The sequence below is a fragment of the Ictalurus punctatus genome, chromosome 27, assembly GCF_001660625.3.
Source record: "Ictalurus punctatus breed USDA103 chromosome 27, Coco_2.0, whole genome shotgun sequence".
Lineage (NCBI taxonomy): Eukaryota > Metazoa > Chordata > Actinopteri > Siluriformes > Ictaluridae > Ictalurus > Ictalurus punctatus.
The window spans coordinates 4,194,426-4,205,349 of record NC_030442.2 but is presented as its reverse complement, the minus strand read 5'-3'; the positions used below and the strand labels follow the sequence as shown (position 1 = coordinate 4,205,349).

Here is a 10,924-nt window from a genome sequence, read left to right as displayed (position 1 = left end):
CTCTCTCTCTCTCTTTGTAGAGAAGCTGAAAGCGACAGCGATGAAAGGTAGAACTAGAGGGAAAAAGAATGAAACAGAAGAAAGAAACTAGTGCTGAGTCTGAATTCATTCCCTGTTCACTACGTAGTGCACTATTTAGGGAGCAGCCATTTTGTATAGTGGTGTCTTGTTTTGGGGTTTTTTCTCTGAGAAGATAATCACATAATTCTGTTCAAGGAACCGGATGCAACTACATTTACGTATTTAAAAAAAAAAAATTCTGATTCTGAAAATACACCATCATTAAGTGATATAAGTAATATCGTAAGTTATGATTAAAAAAAAATCTAGGACAATTACCGTGATATAACATGGTGCCCCGCGGGTTTAAAGCGTTGTCTTTGTCGCCACCTGCTGGTCAGATAATGAACTGCAGCTGTATTCAAAACCCGAGCGCTTATAATTAAATAAAAAATAAATAAACAAACAAACACAACAATGCGCTTATAATTCATCATCAACTAAAAACTTAAAATATTCCATTTCAAGTCTTGCAGTGTTTTCCGATAACTAAATACGACAAATACTCCTTTTATTTACCAATAATGTTACTAATAAATAAACACGTGATATATTCTATTTTTTAAATGACATTCATTACAACGTTAGTAACGACTAACTTCTTTAGATGTTCTATTTATTTAGAGATAATATTATTTTTTTAAAATTATTTAATCATGCCTACTAATATTGTTAGTAATAACTAAAATCTTTCAATACTATTTACAGGTAATATTATTAAAGCTAAAAAACTTTTTAAAAATGTTTACATATGCTAAAAAGCTGTTTATTTGTTACTAATGTTAAGAACTCATAACTGAGACTTTTAAAAAAATCACTTCGGATATTTTATAGATATTGTGCAGGTGCATCACCTGCTCAGGTTCGATGTGGCTCGCGCTCAGGTGAGGCGCTTTTCATCTCCATTCATCCAATCCATTGTGATTGGATCCGGACGGTGTCTGAGCCCCGCCCACTTGTGTGTGTGTGTGTGTGTGTGTGTGTGTGTGTGTGTGTGTGTGTGTGTGTGTGTTGGGGGGGCTGAGATCAGGCTGGTCCAGGTCCAGGCTGAGATCTGACGGCGGAAAAGAGCGCGCGCGGGTTGTCTGCGGTGTCGGTGAGCATCTCGGAGACAGCGCGAGAGGTAAGCAGCCTAAACTCCCACTTCCGGTTATTTTGAGGTGATAAGGAGAGTGCACTTCTTTATTATTCATAAGAGTAAGGAACATTCGGGAATGAGCTGGGGGATTTCAAATTTGAAAATAACAAAAACAATCATTAAAGTTGATTATTATTATTATTATTATTATTATTATTATTATTAAGAGGAATCCTAATAATAAACACTGTAAAGCACTACAGGTTGCTAATAATGAAATAAAAACACGTTTGGACTTTTTGATGTGTTTTAAAAGTCTGTTTCTTTAGTGGAATTGAACCTGGAAATGTGTTATGTTTTCTCTTTTTTTAAAAATTCCAGGTCAATGTGTGTTAAAGCTACAAAAATTTGGACTAAACGTCCATGATGTTGCTTCTTACAACGAATGCAGAGAGCCGCCGGATGTTTGCTTTCCGAATTTTGGCTTTTTTTTAGTTCGTACTTGAGCTACGTGTCTAAAACTGAATTAAAGCGTGTAGCGTTCACATTAGCACGGTCGACATTTGTCGGATTTTTTCAGCCTCCGCCTTCTTAAACAGCTCATGTCACGACGGTTAAAACGAATCAGTAACGTGACGGTGGATAACCCGACCCCGAGCGGCCCGAGTACAGAGCCCTGAGGGACGCCTCGACTCAACGCGGTGTCTTCACTGTCGTAGTTTTGCAGTGGCGCTACGAGGGCGTTGTAGCTAACAGTAATAAAAAGCGTGTAAAAGTCTTCAGCGTGGCTTTTCGGCGTCTCGGACAGATCTGTCGACTCTGCAGGACACTCTGCGAACTGGGAACGTGCACAAAAGGACAAAATCACAGAGAGGAAACTCCAGGAAAGGGGCGTGGCCTACAATCTGAAGGCATCTTGTACAGTCAAGATGATTCAAATGACATGAGATGTAAAAATGGTGTTACTTGTGCACTCTGAGGTAAATGTGTGATGCGTTAGACACAGTTTGGTGAGATGATGGACTTTTTTTGGCTGGACATTTGCCTTAAATGAATATTTTATTATAAAACAAAGGAAGAGAGTGCTGGTGTTGTGTGTTGAGACCATGAGCTCCAGATTATCCTAATCTCTCTCTCTCTCTCTCTCTCTCTCTCTCTCTCTCTCTCTCTCTCTCTCTCTCTGTCAGATGGTCAGCGGTCAGCTTTATCGGGATGATTAGATCTGTTCTGCACAGTATTATTGACTGGACTTCATTAGCAAAGAGTAAAGTGTAGAGCGAGATTAGGACAGAGCATGGATTGTGATTGGGTCAGAAGGCGTTGATTAGTTCTCTAGAACAGTAGCTCTGACAGTAGTGCAGGTTTATATTAATCATTATCATTTCTATAGTGACAGCTCGTTCGCAGGGACTCGTACAGCAGACGCGCTGATGATAATAAACAGATAACAAAAAATTCCTTGGAATTGTGATATTTTCTTAAAGTAAGAGACGTTTATTCGTGTAACGTATATGGAAGGAGTCTCCAGTGTCGGCGCTTTGTAACGGTCAGAGTTACAAGCTGTAACTTTTACGTTTTCCCATATCAGGACAGAGGAGTTTATGCTTCTTTGCGGTTTCTTGGTAACACGCTGCGTTTCTTTGTGTCTATCTATCTATCTATCTATCTAATAGACATCAGTATTTGTACACACGCATAATCCATCCATCTTCTATACCGCTTAGCCTTCCTTCAGGGTCACGGGGAACCTGGAGCCTATCCCAGGGAGCATCGGGCACGAGGCGGGGTACACCCTGGACAGGGTGCCAGTCCATCGCAGGGCACACTCACACACACACTCACACACACATTCATACACTACGGACACTTTAGACACGTCAATCAGCCTACCGTGCATGTCTTTGGACTGGGGGAGGAAACCGGAGTACCCGGAGGAAGCACGGGGAGAACATGCAAACTCCACACACACATGGCCCCGGCGGGAATCGACCCCCCGACCCTGGAGGTCACACACGCATAATATTCCACCATATTTTAAAGAAATGCAAAAATCTGTCCATCTCTCTCTCTCTCTGTCTGTCCCTTCTAATCTCCATCTTTGCTGTCCCTCTGTCTGTCTGTCTCTCTTTCTCTTTTTGTCTGTCTATCATCACTCCAGACGCTCCCTAAAATATTAATGAACTCGAGCTCTGGCCTTTCTTTCTGTCCGACCAACAGCTGCCCCGTGGACAATAACATCTCTCGTCACGCAGCACTCACACGCGCGCGCACACGCACACACACATTGTACTGTCTGTAATCCGGTACACAACGCTAGCTCTTTCCCTGCTCACTGTACTGTACATCCAACTGCTGTTCACTGTACAGGACATTATTAATATTCATAAGTATTACCTGAGATAATTCCACTGTTACTATAAAGGTGTGAGGTGTTTTTGTAAAAAAAAAATAAAAAATATATTAATAAATAAAAGTTCCAAAATGCAAAAATGTTTATTCAGAATAATAATTCCGACAGTAAATATCTGTGTGTGTATGTGTGTGTGTGTGTGTGTGTGTGTGTGTTAGCAGGATGTCTTTGCTGCCGTTGTTAGTGTTGGCGTTGGTGTTGTCGTCGCAGTCCATGTCGTCTAACACCACCTTCACCTGCCCCAGACCCTGCACATGCCACCTGGAGCTCAAATTCTCCTCCTGTTCCAGCGCCAATCTCACCGACCTGCCCGCTGTCCTCCCTCCTTACACCGAACACCTCAATCTGTCCTTCAATCACTTGGTCTTCATCAGGACCCAGGCTTTTCAGGACGTACGCCGTCTACACACGCTGCTCCTGAACGATAACAAGATTAACAGCTTGAGCGACGGCGCCTTCGAGCCTCTCGAGTTCCTCCTGAGACTCGACCTGAGCCGCAACCGCATTTCCATCCTCTCAGAAGGATTCTCATTGGGTTTGGTTTCTCTTCAGGAGCTCTCGCTGGTGGAGAACCGGCTCTCGGGCCTAAACGAACACGGTTTCTTGCACCTCGATGCCATTCGGAAGCTTGACCTGCGCCACAACTCCATCAGCTGTGTCCACGCGAGGGCGTTTAGCTCTCTTAGCGCTTTACGGCGCGTGTACTTGGATCACAATGCTATCGTCAATCTTGAAGATAGAGTTTTCTCCATGACGAGGAACCTGGAAGAGCTCGGGCTGAGCGGTAATAACATTAGCCACCTCGACGTCGGCCTCTTTTCTCCACTAACTAGCCTAGTCTTGCTTAATTTAACCTACAATAATCTATCACAGGTTGAATTTAAGGCGTTCATCAGCCTGGATACGCACAGCACGCATATTCACCTCCGTGGGAACCCTTGGACATGTGATTGCGATTTGCAGCGAATTTTCCGGAAAGTTCACAGTGTCCACAGGCTGCAGCTGGACGACTACGACAACCTGAGCTGCTATCTGCCCGAGGAGCTGCGCGATTACCTGCTGATGGACGTCGAGCTGTGCTTCGCCGAAACGGTCACCATACTCATCATTACCCTCACCGTGATAATCACCGTCGTGGCGGCCATCATCATGACTGAGAAAAAGAGGAAGAAAACAAATAAAGGGAAGCACTGGACGGAGGTCAACGAGATGTCGTGGGAATCGCAGAACTGAGAAGGAACACGCCGGACTGAGATTTGTCACATTTACCAAATACTGCAAAATCTGGCAATAAACTGTAACCTGAAAAAAATTTACATCAATTCAGGACGGAGCCACAAATACCTCTATCTACGGTATGAACCTTTTAAATGTTTACTTTCTTTAAAAAGCTTTCATTCATTCCCAAAAGTGAAACCAAGTGTCGGCTTTTCATATTTCCCAAACATCTTCCTGACACTTTTGAGTCATTTGACGTATTTGACTCATTTGACGTATTTGATTCATTTGAGTCATTTGAGGTTTTTTGAGTCGTGAGTCTGTTTTTTTTTAAAACTAGTGACTAATTAGAGTACCAACAAGCTCGCATGCTCACTAGAAGTGTAAATTTATTAAAGTGAGATCAGCTGTCATGTACAGATGGAGGAGCTGAGTAATAAAACCCAAATTAAGCAATGAAAAAAAAAACATTAAAAAAAAAAAACGTTAAGCTTCAAATGGAAAACTGCCTCAGCCCACAGTGGCTTTTGGGAAATTTCTGGTCCTGAAGTCTACAGCGAAGTCGACTCTGATTTGAAGTCGAAGTCGACTCTGAGATTTAACCGAGCTGACTAAGTGGAGAGGTTTTAGGGAGAAATTTGTTGCCCTACAACGAAAACACAGAACATTTTAGTTCCCATTCCCATAATTTGGGAACGCTGTAGTTCCTCATATCTAACTGACGTGCTTCAGCCTTACATTTCGCATGAAATATAACGTAAAGAAATATATATTCGCATAAGTACATTCAATTAAAGGTGATATTTATAATGCACATAAAAATAAAGTTGTGATGTTTGTTTGACTTGAGATGAGATTTGTTGACTTATTGATCTGTTTATCTGATTGTAAATAATAAAGGTGTGTTGTTATTGTAAATAAATATTGACAAAATGTTTCCACCGTGTAGCCTTTTTTATTTTTGAAAAATGTTTCTTATTTCAGTCAAGGCATTTCCCGGTGTATGTGCCAAAAAGCCAAAGTTCATCTGCATGCCTGCTGCTCAAGCCTTGTGATGTCTTGTCATGTGGGCGGGGCTTCAAATGGGAACAAAACGCAAACTAACACGGAAATAGCCTGTGGGTGGAGCTTAATTTGCCCCAACATGACAAATCCAACATAAACTAAACAACATTAAACAAACACTTCAATTCAGAAAAGATTTTAAATAGTTTTTTAAAGTAATAATTAATAAAAATAATAACTTTCATAGTGTGATCAACTAGTACAGAGTACAGATGGGGTTAAGGTTTGTATATAATTATAACATTTGTATATAATTATATATAAAGTTATGTTTTTCAAAATAAATGTTTGTGTTACGCTTTATCTTGTTGTTTTTTTGCTCTTTTGAAATTACATTTTGGATAATGAGTGATTGTTATTATTAGTAGTAGTAATAGTAGTATTTTTAATAAAATAACTTCAAGTCTATTATTATTACTATTATTATTAGTAGTAGTAGTAGGCCGGCTGCCGGCTGCAGCGGATCAGCGTCTCCCCGTGTTGTGATTGTGGGTCTCTTGCCCGGCGTAGCTGGTTATTCGGGTAGCAGTCCACCTTATCCTGTGGTCTGTTTTTCCCTGCTAATGAATGGGTGTGAGGGTTAGAGAAAATTTACTACTAACCATTGCAGTACTCCTCCCCCCTCCTCCCATTATAATTTCCACATTTGGCGTAGTCGGTAAAATTAGAGTAAATCCCATTATATGAGTTTCCCTCCACTTCTGGTGTACCACATTCTGGCTCGATCGGCAGGATCGCCAAATTCGGCAGAGACACGTGTACCAAATTCTTCTTATTTTTGTGTGTGTATTGAGCAAGTGATTGTGTATTATTATTTATTTATTTATTTTTAAGCAAAATGGCATTGTGCAGCGTCGATGCCATTGCGGTAGGTATGTGTCCAGCACTACCTGTTAGCTTTTCCCCTCCGTTATTGGTAAGGGTATTAAATTTATGGAAGGGACCCAAGAATTGTGAGATTTGGAGATCCACTTGAGGACATATAACGAAAGGCCGCATCAAGAATATGTGTCGGTTGTGTAACTTGACCTTAGTATTGCACCTTTGGTCATTTCTGTAACATTGCTTCCTCAGCCAGTCAATGTTGGTTATACTGTGCCTGAAAGGTTTGCTTTTGTGCTTAAGGACAGGAGTTGTCGAAAGTCTAGTGGTAAATTTGGCATGGGCATTGAGGAATGGGTTGGAGAGGTGCAGGCATGGATGTGGATTGGTTGTTTGTCTCAAGTAGATCAGGCATTCTTCCTTGTGGACTATTTTGGGGGTGACGCATGGGAAGAAATTCAGTATTGTTCTGATTTGGGGTGTGGTCATTTGGAGCCAATTATCTTGGCATTGAGTGAATTATGCGGTTGCACTCAGTTGGATGTATTCCTCTTGGAGAAAGTTAAGTAGCAATTTTCCAACGTTTTACCGCAGAGATTAAATATGTTACAGATGCCACTTTTTAGATGGGAACTTGAGCAAGTTCGTTGTTTGTCTGCGTTTACTCTGTTGGAAGTTTCTAGCAAAGTGATCAGGGGCTGGAGTGAGAACCTGGAGGGGTGTGGGGTCGGAGTCAGTTGGTCTTTTTGGTTTAGCTCCGTGAGTACGGCGTGAGCGGTCACTATAAAGTCCAGTGTCTGTGGGCCCAGTGGTGTACTAGGTCATGGAGGCCCCTAAGGAACAAGGGGCCATGTATACCATTGCGTTGATGGGTAACCTGGGTAAGGTCTATCGTTGAAGACTTGAATCCAGATGCAGTCTTTTCTGCCCTGTCCCTGTAGGAGGGTTTATTACCTCTGGTTTGGGGTGTCATTAGATGTTGATTTGAGGGTTTTGGTATCTGAAACCCATTCAGCTGGTGGTGCACCACCTTTTCTTGTTTTGCGCCTTCATTTTCATCTGGCTCTTGGGGTTTGGCAGTGGCTACGGATATAGTGGTAACTGCCTTGGTGGTCTCGGAACCCTGTAGCAGGGGTGTGGGGCCTATTATGGGCCCAGATGTTAAGTTTGAAGGGCCAGCTCAGTAAAGAGCCCAAGAAGATCAGGGAATAAAATGGTGATTACCCTTTCAGAAAACATCACTATCTGAGGCAGAAATGGAAATTCTACAAAAGGCCTCTCATTTATACCAACGAACCAGATACTAGGACCAAAACATAAAGAGATGACAGGACAGATTACCCAATACCACTGTAGACTGAAACTGGCTTTCTTTTTTGACCCAGGACAGGGACACAACACCCTACAGGTCCAACCAACCAGTGGTGGGGTTCCAGAAGGTGTGGAATGTGCAGGGAAGGAGTGTGTTTGGAAGAGGGGGCAGGTGAGGAGCAGGTGAGGGTGGATGCACAGCTGGGAGAGCAGACAGAGGGGTGTAAGATAAGATGGGTGCAGAAGGTCAGGGGGTCCTGGTCTTATGCTGGTGCTTGGGTAAAGGGAGAAAGTCTCAAATTAATTCAGTATCACACCTCCCCACTCTACTCCTGTCTGCCTCACTCAGATGAGTGCACCCCTCACCCACCCACACTCCAGGGTGTGCACCCTCCTCCTCCTGCTTTCCCTGAGACTGCCCCCACCCTCACTCAGTCAATTTACCCACACTGCATCCTGAGTTCACACCACCCTCCTTCCAATTGCTCTATCCTCTTCCTACTCCCCAGCACACTCACACAACACTCTTTCCAATTGCTCCATCCTCTTCCTCCACCTATCCCCCAGCCTACACTCATCACCTGCACCTTCCAAAGGAACACACCCACCACAATCTACTCCTCCACACCTCAAACTCCATTAGCCAAGAGCTCTGGTTGAGTTTTGATCAAGCACTTTCTGATCCACAGAGGTGATGACTCAGCCAACAGAGCCACTGAGTCTCTCATACACCCCTGCTTCCATCACACATTCATACTGCTACAGCACCACTTTGTAGTCTTAAACCTGGCAAAAGAAGGGTTAAAACCTAAAAACACCACACCACAAACATGAACTCTAACCACTATACCACCATTGGGACAGAAGCAACCAGTATGTGTTGGACTTTTATCATTATAAATCACTTCACGAGGATGCACAAATTTTAGTCTTAATCTAGCCAAAAGGCCGAAGAGAACACACACCTTCTGGAACCCCGCCACTGGCATGAACTCTAACCGCTACACCACCAAGGTTCAGACACCCCACATGTGGGGACTTTTGTCATAAAAAAAAATCACTTCATGAGGCCACAACAATTTTTAGTCTTTTTTTAGTCTTCTAGCCAAAAAGCTTCTATGTTTCGCCAAGAAACAGGAAGTTGTTATAACTCAAACACACAATGTCAAAATCTGCTCCAAACTTCACGTTTGATAAAAGTCCCAGCCTGAAGCGATCTTCATGCCAATATTCAGTTATACTCATAGTGCCACCTGCTGTCAACAGGAAGTGACATGGTTTTCACTGATGTATTCCAAGAAACATATATCCAGCAAATTCTAAACATGCTAGCAACATGTTAAAACATGCTAGCAACACTTAGCTATGTGCTAAAATGTGCTATTACTGCTATTAAACAGGAAATTGTTATCACTCATGCATACAATACCTAATCTTCCCAAAATTTCACGTTTGATACGAATCCTGGCCAGAAGACATCTACAGGCCAATATTAAGTTATAGTCATAGCGCGACCTGCTGGCAACAGGAAGTGCCATGTTTTACACTGTGATGCACTCCTAAATATGGTAAATGTGCTAACAACATATTAGAAACCTGTTACACCATGTTAGCAACACTTAGCTGTACCAAACTTCACATATTTGATACGAATCCAGGCCTGAGGCTACATAGTTTCCAATATTCAGTTATAGTTCCAGCGCCACCTGCTGGCAACATGAACTGACATGTTTTACACCAACTCAGATATACAATGTTCAATCTGCACCAAACTTCGCGTTTTAATAATAATAATAATAATAATAATAATAATAATAATAATAATAATAAACTTTATGACAACAAATGAGTTTAGCATAGGGTGCAGTCTTGCAATATTTCTGAGGTGAATAAAGGATGCTTTAACAGTGCTCTATACAAAAGAATCAAATGTAAGACAGAAATTCCTTCACCGTCACAGAGTCACGTCGATCCACATGAATGTTAAATTAGAAATCTGTGGAACTTCGTCCTCAACAGTCAGTACGGACAACAATATTCCGATATTAACCCGATTTAGACAATACTCTGACTAGGAAACTACTATGTAAACGGCAATTTTTTTATTACTTTAATCCGACTAAAGTCATACTCGAAGTAAACACACATGGAATTAACACGTGTGGAGTATTCCTATTTTAGTTTCAGACGCAGCCCACGGTTTCAAGCAGTCGTCTATTAGTACGTATAGCAACTAAAACTGTATACGATTCCATGACAAAGATGAACTGTATGTTAATACGTGAAATTCTGGAGGGAACGTCAGACGGCGTGGCGCGGGGACGTAATGACGTGTGCCCTTAATCGATCTACATTCTATAACATGTGAAACAGGGACATGAAAGGAATATTCTAAAAGCGACTCATGTAAACACCTTAATCAGAATGTTATACGTCATATTTCAAATCAGGTCAATAATTAGATTACTGCTCTCCATATAAATGTAGTCATTGACAGGAAGTCAGCAAACTCTGACATAAAAGCTGCATGTGTCTTAGCCTTAGGTGGTTTATAGACTATCGCAATGATGGTAGATATAGGAACAGAAATACGCAAGACCAGGCATTCAAATGATGGAAACTGGGGAGCTTATAGTGAACTTCAGTTACAATAATACCTCCGCTTCTGCCAGATAACCTGTGGAAATCTAATACTCCAAAGCCTGCTGGAGTGAGCTGGCTGAACAGGAGCCCATCATTTTCTTTATGCCAGGTTTCGTTTAAAAACAACAAGTCCAGTTTTTTAACTGTAAGAAAATCCGATAAAGCAGCGCCTTGTTATTCACGGACCGCATAAACCAGGCGACAATGGTTTAACAGGGAACCGATATTAAATTACTGTGATCAACACCAGTATGAAACAGTTTGTTGGCCTTACGTCGACAGGTAGGGACAAAGATGTTAGGAGAGGATGAGACAGC

At 42.0% G+C, this 10,924-nt stretch overlaps 1 protein-coding gene across 2 annotated transcripts; it reads left to right on the top strand.

Annotated features, from left to right (window-relative positions):
* Positions 1–834: 834 nt before the first annotated feature.
* LOC108259515 (leucine-rich repeat-containing protein 3B) lies at positions 835–5,703 on the top strand. 2 transcript variants are annotated; one of them, XM_017459092.2, is made up of 2 exons: positions 835–1,183; positions 3,710–5,703. In XM_017459092.2, the coding sequence occupies exon 2, from the start codon at positions 3,711–3,713 to the stop codon at positions 4,779–4,781; it is 1,071 nt and encodes a 356-aa protein (XP_017314581.1). In that variant the 5' UTR covers positions 835–1,183; position 3,710; the 3' UTR covers positions 4,782–5,703. The 2 variants fall into 2 exon arrangements, with proteins under 2 accessions (XP_017314581.1, XP_017314580.1); XM_017459091.2 differs by having other exon boundaries at positions 3,707–5,703.
* Positions 5,704–10,924: the final 5,221 nt, after the last annotated feature.